The sequence below is a fragment of the Pongo pygmaeus genome, chromosome 4 (genome assembly GCF_028885625.2).
Source record: "Pongo pygmaeus isolate AG05252 chromosome 4, NHGRI_mPonPyg2-v2.0_pri, whole genome shotgun sequence".
NCBI classification, from domain to species: domain Eukaryota; kingdom Metazoa; phylum Chordata; class Mammalia; order Primates; family Hominidae; genus Pongo; species Pongo pygmaeus.
The window spans coordinates 119,424,126-119,446,266 of record NC_072377.2 but is presented as its reverse complement, the minus strand read 5'-3'; the positions used below and the strand labels follow the sequence as shown (position 1 = coordinate 119,446,266).

General features: G+C 42.6%; 1 protein-coding gene across 6 annotated transcripts in view; it reads left to right on the top strand.

Moving 5' to 3' along the window:
• The window catches only part of TRIM36 (tripartite motif containing 36), a 55,170-nt gene that overhangs the window by 5,554 nt on the left and 27,475 nt on the right, over positions 1-22,141 (top strand). For 2 of the 6 annotated variants that reach the window (XM_063665149.1, XM_054489696.2), the window contains exon 2: positions 11,272-11,506. In XM_063665149.1, the coding sequence (XP_063521219.1) occupies positions 11,272-11,506 (235 nt within the window). Of the gene's footprint in view, positions 1-3,761; positions 5,375-5,902; positions 6,012-11,271; positions 11,507-22,141 lie in introns of those variants that run through there. The other 4 variants (XM_054489691.2, XM_054489690.1, XM_054489692.2 and 1 more) reach the window with 4 other exon arrangements.

Below are 22,141 nucleotides of genomic sequence, written 5' to 3'. Positions count from 1 at the left end.
TGCCTCAAAATATTACCAATTTTGTTTACCTCAAGTTGGCCAGAAAAGTTGTTTGCCCACTAGTTATGCAGCCAATACACTCATCATTAATGGAAAAATGTCTGTGAGAGCAGCACTGGCTTACTCTCATCTTCCTAATTGCAAATTGTTGCTCTGGTGCTACTGTTTAGTAGATACATGCTTACTAGATTTTGTCTTAAATAAAAGCTAAAATGGTCGAGAAGACAAAACATCAAACATCAGTGTACAAAGACTAGGTAGTTGTGTTAAACTGAGTGCTAAAAGAATTCAGAATAAAGGGAGATAATCAATGAAATCAAAACTAATAAAGGAGGCTCCAGAAGTGCAATTTGAAAGATGAGGAGGATTTGGCCAGGTAGTGGAAATCCGAACTTGCTGGCTCTCTGGACTCCTCTCCCCTGACTTTGTTCCCATAGAAACACTTTATGACTGGTAAGCTTGGCCTGTCAGTAGCTTGAGTCAATAATTGATAGACAATGCCATTCATTATCCCTTCACTGGTAACCTCCTGATACCCAGCAGTATAGGTGGTCCGTGTGCCAATCTACTGGAAAACCCTGTAATTTACTTTATTTCCGTACATTTATTTTCTATAAGTCCAGGGGCTCTCTTGATTTTATACCTATGGTTGCTTAATTATTAGGGGTTTCCAAAAGGGGGCAGAGTTTAGGGAATAAGTGGCCATATTACCTTGTTTCTATTGCTTGTTTAGTATATACTAATAGAATGGTGGTACCCTGCCTGTCTGATCTCAGAGCAAACCAATTAGTATGCACCATGGTCATTAGGACTTGACCCAGCCAGGAATTTAATCTCTTGTTGGGTATTAGGAATCAATATGGAAAGAGACCAAGTCAGCTTATGGAGTAGTATACGATTTATAGGGTAAGGGGTTTATATTTTAAATATTAAGCAATGAACATTGATTGAGGCTCTGTTTTATCAAAGCCTGAATTGTGTGTGTTTGGAGAGGGGAAACTTGACCTTTTGGACGTCATGAAGTAGATGGATGTGAGAGAGCTCATGCCCCTGTGATAGAAGAGCAATTAAGTAATACCAGAAGTAGAAAAGTAGATATCACAATGAAGGCAAGAGTATTGAAGGTCTGTGGACTTAGGGGGATAAGAATGGGATAGGTTTTCTTGTTTTGTATTTTAACCCAGATTTTAAAATAAACTATTGAAAAAGGAGGTGCTAGGGTACTCCAAACTGGGGAGGAGTAGGCACCAAGGGATAGCATATACAATGTAAAATAGGGGAATAATGATTTTTTTAAAGTTCAGATATTTCATGCCATTCCTGCTAAAAAGCCTTCAAAAGCTGCTGAACATCTACAAAAGCATAGAGGCCTTCCATACTTTACCAGACTTATTTTGTTACAAGTTTACCACCCTCTAACTCCTGCTCTCCAACACATGCGTGCACACACACACACACACATACACACACTCACACACACATGTCCACACACCCTGTCACCCCCTTATGTTCCAATATCAAGCTGCCTGTGGTCCAGGACTGTGGCTTACTCTGCTCCTTGTGCAAATAGAGGCATGAGGACAGGGCTACACATATGGAAAGTCATCTGTAAATACTGAATTTATAGGCTACTGTTGTAATCTAGGCATGTGGAGAGGGGGCTTAGAGTAGGCACTGGAATCGGCTGTGAGGATGAGAAAGAACAGAATCTAATAACAAACTATGATTTAAGGCTGACCAGAGATATACAGGGAAGAAGAAAGGAAGATAAAAAGCAAGCAAACAAAACCCACCAGGATTTTAACTTGAGGAACTGGGAAGGGCCTTGGTATCCTGGGAGGCTGGGATATTTGGATGTTGAAACAGAGAAGTTGATGACTTGACACAAAGCATGGCAGCCCAGGGAGACAGAAATGATCAGGCAACTGGGAAAGCAGTGGTTTAAAAATGGCAGTTTTCGTATTTGTCTTCTTCCCCTCACCTTTTGTTTTTAAAAGTTTATGGATAGAAAGGGTTTTTAACATTAAAAAGTTTTAGAAGTATAACATGTACATATAAGATGCAAAGATAATACAATGTGAGTGAAGAGTTAAATCTTGTATACCTGACTGCATCCCTTACTTCTCCACAATGGTTATCATATTTTGTGCTCTATTCCAGATGCTTATTTTTGTTTGCCTGTAATCAGATAATACCTAGTCTTTTGGCCAGAGTGGCAGCATTCAGAATCCATATGGTTTTGTACTTTTTTTTTTTTTTGAGACACAGTCTCGCTCTGTCGCCAAGGCTGGAGTGCAGTGGCACAATCTTGGCTCACTGCAACCTCTGCCTCCCGGTTTCAAGTGATTCTCCTGCCTCAGCCTCCTGAGTAGCTAGGATTACAGGCATGTGCCACCATGCTGGGCTAATTTTTGTAATTAGTAAAGAGGGGGTTTCACCATGTTGGCCAGGCTGGTCTTGAACTCCCGACCTCAGGTGATCCACCCGCCTTGGCCTCCCAAAGCGTTGGGATTACAGGTGTGGGCTACCTCGCACGTTATATTTTAGAAATCCTTTCTCATCAGTACATTTATTTTAACTGCTGCATAGTATTCCATGGTATGAATGTATATTATGGATGATGTTTGGTTATAAATAAGGTCTCAGTAAGCTCTATCTACATGTTTTTGTGCACACATGCAAGTATTACAGTAGGAACATTCTTAGATGTGGAATTGCTTAGTCAAAAGGTAAAAATATTTAAAATTTTTGATAGGATTTGTAAAATGTCCCTTCAGATAAGCTGTACCAACATACGATATCACAAAAAGGTTTGAGCAAAATAAGAGAGGCTTTGTAAATCTTGTATTTTTGATAGAGAAATAGGCAATGATACCATTACTTGGTGAATTATTATTTTAACTTTGAACATCTTTGAGGCACAAAAATATTCAAAAATTTTTACAAACACAAAATTAAAACAAGAAGACACTTATACTGTGAAAGAATTAGGCTTAGAAAGTCTTCAAATCTAGACTAATATAAGATCTTAAACATCTCATGGGACCAAAACAAAAATGATCTGTTTCAGAAGGATGAATAGATAGTTGCTCACACAACTAAAACCTATGCTGGGGTGATAATGGTAAGGTTGTGCCCACTGCATAAGTATTTTTATTTTTTTGTAGACACAGTTTTGCCAAGTGTATTAACACTTGCCAAGTGTATTAACATCATGTTTGAATTTTGTGGATCAGGTAGAAAATGATAGCTCAGTGAAGTCGATTTGCAAAATGGAAGGCCATAGCAATGTAGTTTCACCAAAATATTGTCTATACAGATTTTATCTTTAATTCCTGTTAATGGAGCCTTCTAATCACTTTTACTGTGTCAACTAATAAGTTTTGGATCAAAGCAGGTGTGCTGATGTGAAATTACAGCCCAAGGGGAATTATTTAGCTCAAAGGCCAGTATGAGAAAGACTTATAATGCTTTCTAATGGTTGAGCCTTTAAATATATGTATATATATAGGCACCTAATTCACGCAGGCATTTGTTAGTCTCCTCCTGATTAGCACGTTTCAGAACCTGTGGGAAGGAAGCCTTCGCAAGTCTAGCACCTGCGGCCACGCAACGGGCATTAATCTGGATCAGAACAGCCCAGGCATTATTACCTGGCAAAGCTTTCGTCCTGTGTTCACCTCATCTGTAAATGGAGGGTACTCCATTAGAGAAAATTGCTGTAGTCCCTCAGTGTTCTTAATTCTACACTCCTTATTTAGATGCCGGATTGGAGACGAGGCTACCGCTGCAGACAGGGCTGTGGGAAGACGGCGGAACTTGCCACAGCGACAGACTTCTCCCAAACAGGAAATAAAAGTGGGAAGCATTTTAAAACCTAAGCGAGATGTCTCGCTACAGCTCTGTAGTCCCTACTTACCCAGCAATTTAGGGCATCTGTTCTTAAAGCCTAATACATAGGAATCAATTGTTTAGCTAGCAAGGAAGGCAGTGGCGTGATCTAATAATCTTAAGTTAATTTGTTCTCCGTGTGTCCTGAAAACAACACAAGAAACACACTTGGGCCGTGGCAAGTGAAATGTGCGCCGCCAGTCCTTGAGCTGGCGCGCGCCTTAACGTTCAGCAGCACTCCCCGCGGGGGTGCGGGAGTGCCGGAGCCGCTCAGGACCCTCTATCTTGGTCCTCAGGAACGAAAGCGTAGGCCCAGGTGGCCGGGGGTCGCTCCCTTGCCGCGGCCTTTTAACTTCAGTCCCTGGCCAGCATCCGGGAGAGGAATCTCCACCCTGCAGGCGGTCCCCGCGCCACTGGGCAAGAACGTGCGGTGACATCGCGACTTGGGGGTATAGAAGCAGAAAGCGGGATACGACTGCTCGGTGCCCATTCAGGGACTATTAAGTTCACCCAGCAAGTGAAGCCAGAAGAGAACGCGGATGAGTCGGGCGGGGCCAGGGAACCCCAAGCCGCGCCTGGCTGGGGACGGCGGAGGGGGCGGGCGGGGTCTCACTCTGGTCGCCTCTCGCAGCTCTACCGTGCTCGCCGCGGCCATTCAGGGAAGGTGGCTTAGGCTCGCCCTCGCCCGCACCGTCCTGTGCTGAGCCTGGAAGCGGGGCTTCGAATCGCTAGTGAAGAAAGCGCACTGAGAGCAAACTGAAGGGCGGAGTGGCAGCGCGGGGCCAGGGGCAGGGCTGCAGCCGGCTGCTCTGCCGCAGCGGAGCCTCCCCACCCGGGCGCCGCCCTGGGCACCCGCCCACCGCTCCCGGCTGCCCTCACTTCCGTTCCTCAGATCCCCCCCAGCCTGGCATAGGGCGACGGGCGGCTACCCGGGTGGGAGTGAGGGACTGATGCGTAGGGGGAAGGTGGCGGCGGAGGGCGCCGAGTCCCAACCGCATGCCACACCCACGCCCAGCCGAGTCCCGCTCAGCCTACGGCTCAGACACCCGGCCTACCAGCCCCAGGCGGCCCCGCCTCTTTTGTGCGGCAGGCGCTGTTGCCTGGGCAACGGCCAGGCCACGCCCCGGCTACGCCCCGCGGTGCCCCGCCCAGGTCTCTGCGCGGCGCCCTTCCCAGCCGCAGTCCGCAGGAGCCGCTGCCGCAGCCGGCAGCTGGGCGGGATTCCCGGGGTAGTCGCTGGGAGCAAAGCTCGCTTCTCCCGCGCCTGTGCTTTTGCCTGCCCCGGCTTACTTCTCCCCGCGCCGGTCCGCTGGCCAGGTACAGCTGACCAGCTCGTCTTCCAGCTTCGGACCGAGGCTCCACGGCCGCCGCAGGGACCCGCCCACCAGACCCTGCGCTGGGTAGCCGGTGTGTTTGAGTGGAACGTGCCGCTGATGACACCTGGCAGAAGGCAGCCATGGAGGGCGATGGCTCAGACTCGCCGGTGAGTGCGGAGGGGACCGCCGCCCCCACCTCGAGGGCGGTGTGCCGACCGCGGCTTTCTTTTTCCTCCGCCGAGAGCCGGGAGGGAGCCTCCTCCTGGGAAAGCAAGGGCAGGCGGTGGGGATCCCGCTTCCTCTTCGCCTTCTCCCGCCCGGGGCTAGGTTCTGCAACCCGGGGCGTCCCCTTTCTATCCTCGAGAGCCGGACGTGGGGTCCCCTGGGCCGGAGAAGAGCGCAAATCCGATGGTTGCCCACCTGAGCACCTCGGGGAATCATGGAGGGTCTCTCTAATGGATCTCAAGCGGTAGAATTAATTAGCGTTAGGCGGTCGGGTGCGGGCAGAAAGCTGGGGCGCGTGCCTCGCGCTTGCGGGGCCGCCCTTTGTCTAGGCGTCTTGACCCCCGCGGGCCCGGCCGGCTGCCGCCGCCTGGGCCAGAGGCTCCTCCCCGGCTTCGCCTGCCCGCGGGTGGCGGGCCGGGGCCCCGGCAGCTGTCAGCCTACAAGTGTTTTTGTTTAAAGGTGTCGAATGTGCAATTCTTCCGAAGTTTCCCGAGGAACTGCTTAATTGAGGGAGCCGCCACATCACACTTAATCAGTTTGTTTCTCCCTCAATGACAGATGAACTAAATTTTCTCTTGGGTAAGAAATACTTTATGTCCATTGTGATTAAAAAGTCAGATTCAAGACACTGCTTTATGTACAAGAAAATGGAAATGATTTTAGATCTTCCCCCAGTGAGAAGTAAACCTTAACTGACCATATTTATACATAAAATGGAATGTAAGAACCTATTTTGGATATCCCGGACAAGATTTTCTTTTGAATTAGGTGCCAAACCCTTTGTGAAATGAGATAGGATGTGAATATTCTGTATTCTTTGATGTGAATTGTGAGGTTTGGTTATCTTATTTCCAAATCTGTGAACAATTGGGAAGTGATATGGCTCTTCATCACGTATTTGAGTGATGCAGCAAGAGACTGCATCTAAACACCCACTGACAGTGATAAAACCAGTTGACTCCAATGCAAAATTGTCAGAGATTATTGAAGCACTTTGTGTCACTTTAGGGAGAATAGGTTAGCATACATTTTAAAATTTCATTACATTTAGTTAAATCAATTTTAATTTTCTATGTATTTCTAGTAGCTGAAATGATTGTACAAGGTTATAAGTACTTTGAAGTTGAGGCTGTCTTTAAAATTGCAGGGATGCTGACTATAGGATTCATAGATATATGAAGTCTGGGATACATGGAAAAAACTACGTAGAGAAATGATGGGGAAACTGGTATGAGGTCATCAAACTTTTTTAGTTGTGATGAGTCTAAAATGCTTCTCACTTAAAATAATGAAAGCCTGTAGTATTGAGAGCATTTGTGGTGGTGCTTATACACCTTTTTAAAGGGTCCCCTACACTCGTTTAATATTCTGTTATGGTTAGGCTTTGTGTCCACACCCAAATCTCATCTTGAATTGTAATCCCCAGGTGTTGAGGGAGAGACCTGGTGGGAGGTGATGGGATCATGGGGGTGGTTTCCCCTATGCTGTTTTTGTGATAGTGAATTCTCTCAATATCTGATGGTTTTATAAGGCAGTGTTCTCTGTTCTTACTCTCTCTCGCCTGCTGCCATGTAAAACGTGCTTGCTTCCCTTTCTGCCATATTTGTAAGTTTCCTGAGGCCTCTCCAGCGATGCAGAACTGTGAGTCAATTAAATCTCTTTTCTTTATAAATTAGCCACTCTTAGGTATTTCTTTATAACACTGTGAAAATGGACTAACACAGAGAATTGGTACCAAGGTAGTGGGCAGGGCACTGCTGTAAAGATACCCAACAATGTGGAGGCAAGTTTGGAACTGAATAACAGGCAGAGATTGGAACAGTTTGGAGGGCTCAGAAGAAGACAGGAAGATGTGGGAAAGTTTGGAACTTCCTAGAGACTTGTCAAATGGTTTTGACCAAAATTCTGCTAGTGGTATGGACAAAGAAGTGCAGGCCAAGGTGGTCTCAGATGGAGATGAGGAACTTGTTGGGAACTGGAGTAAAGGTGACTCTTTACTATGCTTTAACAAAGAGACTGGCAGTGTTTTGCCCCTGTCCTAGAGATTTGTGAAGCTTTGAACTTGAGAGAGATGATCTGAAATTGCAACTTAGTTTAAAAGGGAAGTGGAGCATAAAAGTTTGGAAAATTTGCAGCCTTACCACGGAGTAGAAAGGAAAAACCTATTTTCTGGAGAGGGATTCAAGCTAGTCGCAGAAATTTGCTTAAGTAAAAAAGACTCAAATGTTAATCGCCAAGACTATGGGTAAAATGTCTCCAGGGCATGTCAGAGATCTTGGCAGCAGTCCCTCCGTTTGGCAGGGCCAAACGGGTGCATTAATGAAGAGAGCCCCATCACAGGCCTGGAGACCTAGGAGAGAAAAATGGTTTAGTGGAGTGGGCCCAGGGCCCTGCTGCTGTGTGCAGGCTCGGTATCACAGGATCCTTAGGGTGTCGCTTCGCCAGCCAGAAACCTCTGTGGCAAGTGTTGCCTTTGCCCAAGTTTTGCTCAGGCCCACTGGGCTTGTTCTGCCCACTTGGCCCGGCAGGCTGTGCTTGGCTTTCACTACTGGTCCATATCCCACGGCTGCCAAGGGCAAGCCAGGTGCAGTGCAGCAAGGGGTGCATGAGTGAGCGAGCACGGGGTACAGTGTGCACAGCCAGGCATGGTGGCTGTGGCGGGGCAGGCAGGTCCAGGTGCCAATATGGGCGCCGGCTCCTTGCTGTGGCTGGAACAGGTGTACCACAAGTGGCTCCCACTACAAGCACTGTGGAACATGGTGGCACCCAGAAACTTGGAGATGCCAGGAACTGTAGAGCCACAAAGAGGATGTCACAGCCCTGGCTTGGGGAGCTCCTAAGTCCAGGCTCCCTGAACGGCTGCAGCTCTTCTCTCCTCTCTTGTCTCCTCCTCGTCACCCACAACATGGCGAGCAGCAGGGTGTATTTTAGCCCAGTTTGTGTTACAGCTTGTTTGGTCCTGCCAAATATTTGGCAGGTCCCGAGTTCCTGTACTGTGTCCAGGAAGAATGAGCTACATGGACAACTGGAGGGTGAACAAGGTGAAGAGGTACTTTATTGAGCAAAAGAATAGCTCTCAGGAGACCCGTAGTGGGTAGCTGCTTTCTGCAGGCAGTTCCTCCCAACAAGTGCAGCTCTCAGCAGAGAAGAGACCCAGAGTGGTTACCTCCTCTGCAGGCAGGTCATTTGGTCAAGTGTGCAGCCCTCAGTGGAGAGGAGACCCGAGTGGGTAGATCTTATCTGCAGGCGGGTGGTCCCATCATCTACCAGAGTCTGGCTGAGTTTGCGGTTTTTATGGGCTTCAGAGGGGAGGAAGTGTGTGCTGATTGGCCCATGGGTGGCCATGGGTGGGCCTGGAAAATTCACTGTAAGTTCTCACTCCAGTCAGTGGAACTGGCAGCCTGGACCCTAGGCTTCAGGCTGTCCCTGGCTTGAAGGTGGGATTTCAGCAGGGACCTGTCCCTTTCCTCCCAGGAGCCTTTCTCCCTCCCACTGCCATTCATGGTGCCCAGACTGTTTCAGCTGAGGGACACCTGCAGTACCACGTTGAGTCACCCTCAGCCCTGCCCTTGGCCTCCCTCCCACGTTCATCAGCGCCCAAAGTCCAGAGGGGGCTGAGGTGGCAGGGGGCTGGTGTGTCAGCATCTCCTCAAGTACACACACGCCTGGCCAGGTCATGTCAGTGCCCGGGCTTGGCCACAGCTTTTCTCCAAAATCAGAGTGGGCACTGGGAATGGGGAGAGGCCAAGCAGTAGGAGCAGGCACTTCTGAGCATGCCGGGGGAGAGGGGCATCCTGGGCCCCCGAGAGCATAGGAATGCCCCAGTCCACAGCAAGGTGGCTGAAATTGCACCCAAGAGCATGGGGCTCCCTCCGTACCAACTCGGAAGGGAGAAGGGTCCCTTGCCTGTTCCTGGGTCCCGCTGGCTCTGCAGAGCAAGCAGGTCCGGCTTTGCCTTCCCAACTGCAGCCAGCATCTTTGCAGCAGCTGCTCCAGATGGGCTGCAGCTGCCATCACTGGGACTTGGTGCCCTGTGTCCCAGCTGTTCCAGTACCAGTTGTGGCTAAAAGGGGCCAAGGTACAGTTCAGACCATTGCCTCAGAGGGTGCAAGCCTTGGTGGCTTACACATGGTGTTGGGCCTACCAGTGCACAAAAGTCAAGAGTTGAGGTTTGGAAACCTCTGCCTAGATTTCAGAGGATGTACAGAAACACCTGGATGTCCAGGCAGAAGTCTGCTGCAGGGGCAAAGCTCTCATGGAGAACCTCTGCTAGGGCAGTGCAAAGGAGAAATGTGAGATATAAGCCGCCACACAGAGTCCCCACTGGGGCACTCCCTAGTGGAGCTCTGAGAAGAGGACCATGGTCCTCCAGACCCCAGAATGGTAGATCCACCAACAGCTTTCATCATGCACCTGGGAAACCTGCAGACATTCAACGCCAGCCGTGAAAACAGGTGGCGTGGGGGCTGTACCCTGCAAAGCCAGAGGGGTGGAGCTGCCCAAGGCCATGGCAGCCCACCCTTTGGATCAGCGTACCCTGAATAAGAGACATGGAGTCAAAGGAGATCTCACTTGTGAGCTTTATGACTTAATAACTGTCCTTTTGGGTTTCAGACTTTCATGGGGTCTGTAGCCCTTTTGTTTTGGCCAATTTTTCCCATTTGGAATGGGAGCATTTATCCAATGCCTGTACCCCCATTGTATCCTGGAAGTAACTAACTTGCTTTTGATTCTCCAGGTGCCTAGGCAGAAGGGACTTGCCTTGTCTCAGATGAGACTTTGGACTTGGACTTTTGAGTTAATGCTGAAATGAGTTAAGACTTCGGGGGACTGTTTGGAAGGCATGATTGGTTTTGAAATGTGAGGACATGAGATTTAGGAGGGACCAGGGCCAGAATGATATGGTTAGGTTCAAATCTTATCTTGAATTGTAATCCCAAGGTGTTGAGGGAGAGACCTGTTGGGAGGTGATTGAATCACAGGGGTAGATTTTCCCCATGCTGTTCTTGTGATAGTGAATTCTCATAAGATCTGATGGTTTTGTAAGGCAGTTTCCCTGCTCTTGCTCTCTCTCACCTGCCACCACGTAACACAGATCTGCTTCCCCTTCTGCCATGATTGTAAGTTTCTTGAGGACTCCCTAGCCATGTGGAACTGTGAGTCAGTTAAATCTCTTTTCTTTATAAATTACCCAGCCTCAGGTATTTCTTTATAGCAGTGTGAAAATGGACTAATACATATTCATAAAGTGCTTTTAAGATAATTGCTTTGATATACAGCATGAGAACCTCAGGCATTAATGAAAAATGGTCACTTTTAATGTAGAAAATTGCTGATAATTCAGCTTGTAAATAGATACCAACTAGGGTTCCATGAACATACTGACTCAGCTAGTGTTTAATAGCTCCTGTTATTTGTCAGTCACAGTGTTAATTTACTAAATAAGAATATAGTCTTACTCTTAGTGCTATATTCAAAATTTTTATTGACATGATCTACTTTTAGGATTTCACCGAAGTCCTAAATCAGTGCACTGGTGATGGAGATTCGAATGATGGCTTTATAATTTTTGATAAAATATCATGGTCCCCTAATATTTTACATAATTTTTCTCTTCATTTTTGCCTTTTACTATCTCATGTTCCTTCAGTTCTGGGTTATGGGTGTTGAGGGCAGTTGATGGTATCAAATTTTATTGGGGAAAAGAAATTTAAAATTTAAAAAATAATTTTCTTAATTCTTTTTGGAAAAATAAACACATGTACTTATTCAAGAGGTATAAGAATGTTAATATATTTACCCACTAAGAGCCTTTAACTTGGATTATTTTACTCTCAAGGTTACCATTAAGAATATCGAAAGGGAGCTCATTTGCCCAGCATGCAAGGAGCTGTTTACCCACCCATTGATTCTCCCTTGCCAACATAGTATCTGTCATAAATGCGTAAAAGAACTCCTGCTGACTCTTGATGATTCATTCAACGATGTGGGATCAGACAACTCCAATCAAAGCAGTCCTCGACTTCGGCTCCCCTCCCCTAGTATGGATAAAATTGATCGAATTAACAGACCAGGTATGTGTTAGAACTGTGGGCTGGGATGGTAGTGGGGGTAAGCTTATAGATATATATTCAGTGGTAACTGGAAGGAAAATTATTTTTGTCATCTTGAGAGTTAATTTTTCCAGGTGAATAAATTAAAACTATAGTTATAAAGGGTCCTTCCCCACTGTTAAAATGTCAAAATGAACTCTTGTCTTTTGATACATACTTGAAGTAGATATTGGATATTGAACATGAACTTTGTGTTAAACTCCTATTAACTGTGTTTGTAAGGCTGGGCACAGTGGCTCACACCTGTAGTCCCAGCACTTTGGGAGGCCAAGTCGGGTGGATCACCTGAGGTCAGGAGTTCAAGACCAGCCTGACCAACATGGAGAACCCCATCTCTACTAAAAATACAAAATGAGCTGGGCGTGGTGGCGTGTGCCTGTAATCCCAGCTACTTGGGAGGTTGAGTCAGGAGAATTGCTTGAACCTGGGAGGCGGAGGTTGCGGTGAGCCGAGATTGTGCCATTGCACTCCAGCCTGGGCAACAAGAGTGAAACTCTGTCTCAAAAAAAAAAAAAACCTATGTTTGTCTTTAGGAAGTATTCTGACTGTGTGATGTACTTGATACATAGAATAATGTACTACTGAAATACTAACTAGGAAAACATTCATATATGGTAATAGGTAAATAAATACTGCAGAGTTAAGGAGTGGGACTACCTAATGGCTAGTCCTAGATAAAAGGGAATAATTTTTTGTCATTTTGTCCCATCTGGCCCCGTTTGAGGGTTTTATTTTCTTTATCTCTCATCTTTTTTTTTCTTTTTTTTTTTTTTTTGAGACAGTCTCTCCCTGTCTCTCAGGCTGAAGTGCAGTGGTCCAGTACTGGCTTACTGCAGCCTCCCTCTCCTGGGCTCAAGTGATCCTCCCACCTCAGCCTCCTGAGTAGCTGGGACTACAAGCGGGTGCCACCACGCCCAGTTAATTTTTGTATATTTTTGTTTCACCATGTTGCCCAGGCTGGTCTCAAACTCCTGGGCTCAAGCAGTCTGCCCACCTTGGCCCCCTAAAGTGCTGGGATTATGGGCATGAGCCACTGCGTCCATCCTCTCTATCCATTTTTGTCTATTTTTAAAAGAAGGATTTTGAACATCATAAATAGTAGTAGAATTCTGTGGTAATGTATAGAAAATGAAATTGACGTACAGCACATGTATCTTTATTACATGGCCAATGTTTAAATTGTTTCTTGTTGGGATAATGTTACTTTTTCTTCTGGACAGACATTGCAGGATTCATGTAGAACAAAATTAATTTGAAATCATTGGAGACACTGAAATTCAGGGCCAAATACTAGTACAGAAGTCAGCTGCAGGGACCAAAGTGAGTGGAAACAACACAGTCTCATGTTAGGCATGTCCTTATGGAGGAGAGTCAGTGGTGGTCCTAAGTATCAGACTTCAGAGTGGCGCTTCCCATTTTGGGCTTTGAGGTTTCAAGTTTAATCTTTTTGTCCACTCTGTCAGTTTCTCCCTCTTAAAGTATAGGAGTAACTTTTTAATCTTGTAAAAAAAAAAGTTTTCAGAAAGAAATCTAAGTTATATTTTAGAGAATGTTATCTTTTGGTCTCTCTGTGATAGGGAGTCTCCTTGGGTGATGCTTATGTGTGCTCCATCAGAGAGTGGAGGAGAGTAGATATGCTGTTTTTAAAACATGGTGTTTTTTTTTTTTTAATGGCAAAATGGCAATCACTAGTTACATGGCTGATGTTTTGCACATGTGGAAATTGTATGTATATACAAAAAAACAAGCAGCATCATATCAGGCAAACAGAAAGCTCAGAGAGTATGAAGTTATAAAGGGTCATGATCATTGTGAAGTCATCACCTTTATGTTTCCTCCCTTGCTACCAATCTGGCGCACTGAGAAGGGAAAGACAGCAGCGCTTGAAATCAGTCCTACTAGATAAAACTTGATATTCTGTTGGTAGATCTTCATTGGCTAATTGGGAACCCCTGCTTGATTGACCAAAGAAAACTTTTTGTATATTAATATTTAGCAGAAACAAATACAATTTTAGTTATGTACTAGATATTTCTCCTTATAATTAGATTGCACTTATATACATATTTCACAAAATTCTGTAGGCTTTTAATGTTAAGATTTGGCTAGTTTTTTATGTGATTCATATGAAGAACAAGATGAATGATTTTCTGTTTTCAGGAATTTACCTGGCATGGTACTCTGTAGATGCTTAATAAATATTTGTTGAATGGATGTTGAATGAGAAACCTCTGCCACAGGATTTGTACAGAGCGTGCCACAATGGCTTATATTCAGTAATAATGGCATTTGTCTTTTGGAATATGAGCTCCATTACACCATACATTTCACTGTCTAGATCCGAAATAGAACTACTGGGATGTTTCTCCCTCTTAGGAAGAACGCTATGAAGTTAGATTATGTCCTGAGAGGGGAAACTTAGAATGGTGGAGTTTGAAAACTTTTCTCTGTAAAGAACAATTACAGGAGATGAGAAGGGATGACTGCAGAATATGATAGTTATGGATAGAATGAGTATGCTGGATATCTCTAGCAGAGGTTCCAGGTCAATGAGTAGATGGAATAGGAAAGCAGATTTAACTTAGCATGAAAGAAGACACACACACACCCCCCACTAAGGCTGTCCAGAAATGAAATGGGCTAAGTATATCAGACTCCTGCCACTAAAAGTGTTTACATCAGGTGTCAAATTTAGATGCTGCAGGGCCAAACAGGTGCATTAATGAAGAGAGCCTCAGGCATAATAAATACAGGACTCTCCTTCATTTTAGTTTTTTGCTGTGAATATGGAGACAATAAATATTTGATTTTCCCTTTAGCTCAACTACTATAAGTAAGCCAGCAGCCCAAAATGACAGCAGCCAACTGATTTTAGGTCTCCCTGTTGGAGAAGTAGGGTGTGGTTTGGGACTGTGGAGACTGAAACGTATGCCTTGTTAAAGGGGGCAGTAACCACTTGGCACTATCAGGGTTGAAGATGCCAGATTGTCAGATTCATTGGTTTTTCACAAAAACTTGATAGTGGTTTCCATGTGAAATCTGTTTTTTAAATATTTTCAATTCAGATTATTTAAAAATACCACACCAGCTCAATAGGGCAGGACAGCCAAAACATATCTTTGGCTGTGACCCATGCAGCATTTGGGCCATCAGTATCTGCAGACTTTGTTTAAAACAATGGGTGGGCGGCCACTGTCTGCAATAATGCTGAGGATATTTCTGCTATGGGTGGTAGGTTGGGCCAGTTGTTATCACATGCCATATCTCCAGCACTGAAGTTCTATGCCTTATTAAATACCAGTGGCATTCATTCATTCAACAAATATTTGAGCACCTGCTGGTTACCAGATATGGCTAAATGGTTAAGAACAATGAGCAAGATAGACCCACCTTCCACCTTCTTTTTTTTTTTTTTTTTTTTTTAAAGACACACACCCCTTAGCATTATGAAAAGCTTTATAACAGATGTAATTACTAGAGCATAGTCCTTTATCAAGAATACATACAGAGCAAGTTAACAAAGAGAGAGCACCCAAAGGGTGAGAGTGCTGCAAGTATGGAAATCATTCCTGGAGGTTTTAATGCAAATTTTAGGATTGTCCTTTACCAGTTTTAAACTAGTAGAAGTCATTGCAGTGCAAATGTGATGTTACTTGCCATCTATTTATTGGGCATTTGCATATAATTCTTTTTTTGATAGATTCATGAGTAATATTCCTTTTTTTCGGACAACTTTCTTTTTAAGTTTTTATCCTTTAGACATTTATTTGAGACAGGGTCTCACTCTGTTTGTTACCTGGGCTGGAGTGCAATGGCTTGATCATAGCTCACTGTAACCTCTAACTCTGAGGCTCAAGTGATCCTCCTGCCTCAGCCTCCTAAGTGCCGGAGACTAGAGGTGCGTGCTACTCACTCACACCCTGCTAATTAAAAAATTTTTTTTGTGGAGGTGAAGATTTCACTTTGTTGCCTAGGCTGGTTTCAGACTACTGGCTTCAAGCAGTCTTTGTGCCTTGGCCTTCCAAAGTGCTGGGATTACAGGCGTTAGTCACTGCACCCAGTCTGGTTTTGCCACTGGTCTAATAAAGGGATTAATTAAACCTGGATTGTCCAGTATGGTAGCCACTAGCCACATGTGGCTATTGAGTGGTTGAAATGTGGCTAGTCTGAATTGAGATATGCTGTGAGTTAAAATACACAGAATAAAAAAAGACTGTGAAATGATCTTTAATAATTGTTATATTGTTTATATTTTGAAATCATAGTATTTTGGATATAGTGGGTTAAATAACATTATTAAAATTAATTTCAATTTTTCTTAATATGGCTACTGGAAAATTTAAACTTACGTATATTGTAGTTTTGGCTCATATATTTCTTTTGGATTATTTTGCATTAGATTTTTGACAGTTTTTTTTAAAGGGTACCTTGAAAGGAGAGTAAGATTTGTGTGCATAACACAATAGCATATTAAATTATATACAAATAAAAGCCATATTGCTGTATACTTTTGATCATAAAGTATACAGTAAGCTTTCCCCCCATTTTGTATTTTCTGGTTGTCTAAACTGAATATGTTCAGTTTTAGTTTTTTTTTTTTTTTTTTTTGACAGTTATTAGGTCAGTAAAAAGTCAAACAAAAGATGTTTGATTTCACTTTGTTTTTGCAACATTTACTGTAAGTATGATTGTTTAAAAATACAAATCTATATAGGGCAAAGTGTTGTCTCTTAAGTGCTATACCCACAATGATTATAATAAGATTGCTTGATGTATGTTTTATACTACTGGCTTCATAAATACTATGTGTACCAGGAAAAACACATTTTTACTGTTAATTCAATAATTGTATTATTTTCAGGACACAGTTACCGCTTTCTCTTTTGTTAACAAGTTGTGAATCTTCTCTTTGAAATTAAATTCTAAATCCAGCTTTCTGTTCATTGTTCACAGCATCACAACGGAGATCTGTGGGGTGGAGAGGTAGAAAATGTTTTATTGCTTTTGTGGCCGCAGGCAATATAGTGTTAGATTTAAATTAAATAATCTTATGTAAGGTTCTTAAACATCAGTGGTCAAGTCTTCAAAATTGTGTAGAGAGTGAACAAATTGGGCTGAAACGACTTAAAGGTCAACAGGACTAAATTTCCAAGCAAGTTCTGATGTTTTTAAAAGAAAACACTGATTATTGGTGCTTGCATTTTGTCAATATACATGACAAGATATTTTTGAAGAAAATTATTTATACCGCTTTTGTTTTTTCGTATATGATATCTTAAAAAAATCCTTTACATTTACTTAGTGAACAAAGCTTGATATTGCTACATTTAAAAGGTTAAGCTAATGCTTTCTTATGTATTGAAAAATTTGATTAAAGGTATTGATTATTTTTCTGTTTAGTGATATCTTTGCTCGTTTTATACATATAGAGTCTTTTCTTTGTTGATGTTTTAAAGTACTTGGCATCAGAGTTTTAGGATTGAGGTCTTAACCACTTGTGGGTAAATGTACACTCCTTTTTTAGACTTTCTGAAATATTTGATTCTATGTAAAAGATGGGGCAGCCTATCTTATTAAAATTTATTTTTACTCCAGTTGACCTTTAAAAATAACATTGACTGCTTTTTAATGGAATGCTGGTGATACCACCGTCTATTTCATGGGAGAATACTTAACACCTGAAATTTATCCCCTTTCTGTCTTTCTCTCTTTCTTCTGCATTTCTTGATTTAAAAATCTTATAGCCACGATTAGAAGCCACGTATAATTCTTTTTCTTACAGGCTTTTGAGAATATAAATTTTAAGTGTTGAAATTTAGTAATTAGAAGGAGAGATAGGAGCAGTTTGCTTTAAAAAAGCTACTACCCATTTTTGATTCAGAGAGTAGTTGAGAGAAATAAATTTTACAGGGTGAAGAATGCTGATATAATACCCAAAAGGTAAATGTAACTCATAGGCATCAAATAGTCAGAATGTACCAAAAGAAGCATTAAGGTGGCAGCATAAGATATCAGGCCACTGCCAAACACCAAAAGCCCAACAGTAGTGTCCACCACTGGGAGAGGCAGTTCATGAACTGTCCAGGGATAGCGATGGGGAAGTCGCAGCCAGAATATGGGAGAGGATGCAACCGGCAGAAGTTTGGAACCTGTTAGTTATGAACTGACTCTCTTCTCTTTGTTTTGAAATACTTTATTTTCTCTTTGATATTTAAATGGTTAAACGAATGACTGAAAGCTGACTTTTTTAGGGGATTTGCTATAAACCAATTTGAAAATTTTTAGAGTCTTTATTTTAAAATTTTGCTGACTTTTTAATCTACCTTCAAAGGAAAGATTTGTGGGAAAAAGAATAGATTCTGTAAGGTGCTAGTATTCACATAATTTGCAAATATCATTGTCCCCACAGATTCAGTTTGATATATAAAATTGCATTTCTTGGTCTACATTACTTCCTTACCTTTTCAAGCCATCGTTGCTTTTCTTTCTTTATTTTATTTTTAAAATTTTTTTATTTCCGTAGTTTATTGGGGGTACAGGTGGTGTTTGGTTACATGAGTAAGTTCTTCAGTGGTGATTTGTGAGGTGTTAGTGCACCCATCACCCGAGCAGTATCCACTGCACCCTATTTGTAATCTTTTGTCCCTCACCACCTTCCCACCCTTTCTGCCTGAGTCCCCAGAGTCCATTGTGTTATTGTTATGCCTTTGCATCCTCATAGCTTAGCTCCCACTTATGAGTGAGACCATATGATGTTTGGTTTTCCATTCCTGAGTTACTTCACGAAGAATAATAGTCTCCAATCTCATCGAGGTCACTGTGAATGCCATTAATTCATTCCATTTTGTGGCTGAGTAGTATTCCGTCGTGTATATATACCACAGTTTCTTTATCCACTCAATTCATAGGCATTTGGGTTTTTTCCACGTTTTTGCAACTGCTAATTGTGCTGCCATAAACATATGTGTGCAAGCATCTTTTTTTGTATAATGACTTCTTTTCCTCTGGGTAGATACCCACTAGTGGGGTTGCTGGATCAAATGGTAGTTCCACTTTTAGTATTTTTTTTTTTTGAGATAGAGTTTTGCTGTTGTCGCTCTGGCTGGAGTGCAATGGCGTGATCTCAGCTCACTGCAACCTCCGCCCACCAGGTTCAAGCAATTCTCCTGCCTCAGCCACCTAAGTAGCTGGGATTACAAGTGAGCACCACCACACCTGGTTAATTTTTCTATTTTTACTAGAGACGGGGTTTCACCGTGTCAGTCAGGCTGGTCTCGAACTCCTGACCTCAGGTGATCCACCCACCCCAGCCTCCCAAAATGTTGGGATTACAGGTGTGAGCCACCATGCCTGGCCTCTACTTTTAGTTCTTTAAGGAATCTCCACACTCTTTTCTGTAGTGGTTGTACTAGTTTACGTTCCCACCAGCAGTGTAGAAGTGTTTCTTGTTGACTGCATCCACGCCAACATCTACTGGTTTTTTTTTTTTTATGGCCATTCTTGCAGGAGTAAGGTGGTATCACATTGTGGTTTTGATTTGCATCTCCTTGATCATATAGTGATATTGAGCATTTTGAAATATGTTTGTTCACCACTTGTATATCTTCTTTTGAGAATTGTCTATTCATGTCCTTAGCCCACTTTTTGATGGGATTGTTTTTTCTCGTTGATTTGTTTGAGTTCATTGTCGATTCTGGATATTAGTCCTTTGTCAGATGTATAGATTTTGAAGATTTTTTCCCACTCTGTGGGTTGTCTGTTTACTCTGCTGACTATTCCTTTTGCCATGGAAAAGCTCTTTAGTTTAATTAAGTCCCAGCAAATTATCTTTGTTTTTATTGCATTTGCTTTTGGCTTCTTGGTCATGAACTCCTTGCCTAAGCCAAAGTCCAGAATGGTTTTTTTCAGTGTTATCTTCTAGAATTTTTATAGTTTCAGGTGTTAGGTTTAAGTCTTTAATCCATCTTGAGTTGATTTTTGTATAAGGTGAGAGATGAGGATCCAGTTTCATTCTCCTACATGTGGCTAGCCAATTATCCCAGCACCATTTGTTGAAAAGGATGTCCTTTACCCACTTTTATGTTTTTGTTTGCTTTGTTGAAGATCAGTTGGCTGTAAGTATTTGGGTTATTTCTGGGTTCTCTATTCTGTTCCATTGGTCTATGTGCCTATTTTTATACTAGTACCATACTGTTTCAGTGACTATGGCCTTACAGTATAGCTTGAAATTAGGTAATGTGATGCCTTCAGATTTGTTCTTTTTGCTTATTAGTCTTGCTTTGGCTATGCGGGCTCTTTTTTGGTTCCATATGAATTTTAGAATTTTTTTTTTAAATCTGTGATGAATGATGGTGGTATTTTGATGGGGATTGCATGGAATTTGTAGATTGCTCATGGCGGTATGTTCATTTTCACAATATTGATTTTAGCTATCCATGATCATGGGATGTGTTTCCATTTTTTTGTGTCTTCTGTGATTTCTTTCAGCAGTGTTTTGTAGTTTTCCTTGTAGAGGTCCTTCACTTCCTTGGTTGAGTATATTCCTAAGTTTTTTGGTTTTTGGGGTTTTTTTGCAGCTATTGTAAAAGTGGTTGAGTTATTGATTTGATTCTCAGCTTGGTCGCTGTTGGTGTACAGAAGAACTACTGATTTGTGTACATTAATATTGTATCCTGAAACTTTGCTGAATTTTTTTAATCCATTTTAGGAGCTTTCTGGAGGAGTCTTTAGGGTTTTCGAGGTAAACAATCATATCATCAGCAAACAGTGATAGTTTGACTTCCTTTTTACCGATTTGTTTGCCCTTTATGTCTGATTGCTCTGGCTAGGACTTCCAGTACTATGTTGAAGAAGGGTGGTGAGAGTGGGCATCCTTGTCTTGTTCTAGTTATCAGAGGAAATGCTTTCAACTCTTCCCCATTCAGTATTATGTTGGCTGTGGGTTTGTCATAGATGGGTTTTATTATATTGAGGTATGTTCTTTGTATGCTGATTTTGCTGAGAGTTTTAATCATAAAGGGATGCTAGATTTTGTCAAATGCCTTTTTAGCATCTATTGAGATGATCATGTGATTTTTGTTTTTAATTCTGTTTATGTGGTGTATCACATTTATTGACTTGCATATGTTAAACCATCCCTGCATCCCTGGTATGAAACCCACTTGATCATGGTGGATTATCTTTTTGATATGTTGTTGGATCTAGTTAGCTAGTATTTTGTTAAGGGTTTTAGCTTCTGTGTTCATCAGGAATATTGGTCTGTAGTTTATTTTTATTTTTATTTTTGAGACGGAGTTTTGCTGTGTTGCCCAGGCTGGAGTGCAGTGGTGCGATCTCGGCTCACTGCAACCTGTGCCTCCCTGGTTCAAGCGATTCTCCTGTCTCAGCCTCCTGAGTAGCTGAGATTACAGGTTCACACCACCACACCTGGCTAATTATTTTTTTAAACAGTGTTTTGCTCTTGTTGCCCAGGCTGAAGTGCAACAGCACGATCTTGGCTCACCGCAACCTCTGCCTCCCAGGTTCAAGTGATTCTCCTGCCTCAGCCTCCTGAGTAGCTGGGATTGCAAGCATGCGCCACCACGCCTGGCTAATTTTTTTTCGTATTTTTAGTAGAGACGAGGTTTCTTCCATGTTGGTCAGGCTGGTGTCCAACTCCTGACCTCAGGTGATCTGCCTGCCTCAGTCTTCCAAAGTGCTGGGATAACAATTGTGAGCCACCACACCCAGCCTGGTCTGTAGTTTTCTTTTGTTATGTCCTTTCCTGGTTTTGGTACTAGGGTGATACTGGCTTCATAGAATGAGTTAGGGAGGGTTCGTCTTTCTCTATCTCATGGAATAGTGTCAATATGATTAGTACCAATTGTTCTTTGAATGTCTGGTCGAATTCTGATGTGAATCCATCTGGTCCTGGACTTTTTTTGTTGATAACTTTTAAATTACCATTTTAATCTTGGTGCTTGTTACTAGTCTGTTCAGGGTATCTAATTCTTCCTGATTTAAGCTAAGAAGGTTGTATCTTTCCAATAATTTATCTGTCTCTTCTAGGTTTTCTGGTTTATGCACGTAAAGGTAGTCATAGCAGCCTTGAATGATCTTTTGTATTTCTGTGGTGTCAGTTGTAATATCTCCTGATTCATTTCTTATTGAGCTTATTTGGATTTTCTGTCTTCTTTTCTTAGTTAATTTTACTAATGGTGTATCAATTTTATTTATCTTCGAAGAATCAGCTTTTTGATTTCTCTTTTATGGGTTTTTTTTTCTTCATTTGTTTCCATTTCATTTAGTTCTGCTCTGATCTTGCTTATTTCCTTTCTTCTGCTAGGTTTGGGTTTGGTTTGTTCTTGTTTTTCTGGTTTCCAGAGGGGTGTCCTTAGATTGTCTCTTGGTGCTCTTTCAGACTTTTTGATGTAGGCGTTTAGGGCTGTGAACTTTCCTCTTAGCACTGCCTTTGCTGTGTTCCAGAGGTTTTGATAGGTTGTATCACTATTGTCATGCAGCTTGAAGGATTTTTAAATTTCATCTTGATTTCATTTTTTTTTTTTGACCCTGTGCTCATTCAGGAGCAGGTTATTTAATTTCCATGTATTTGCATGG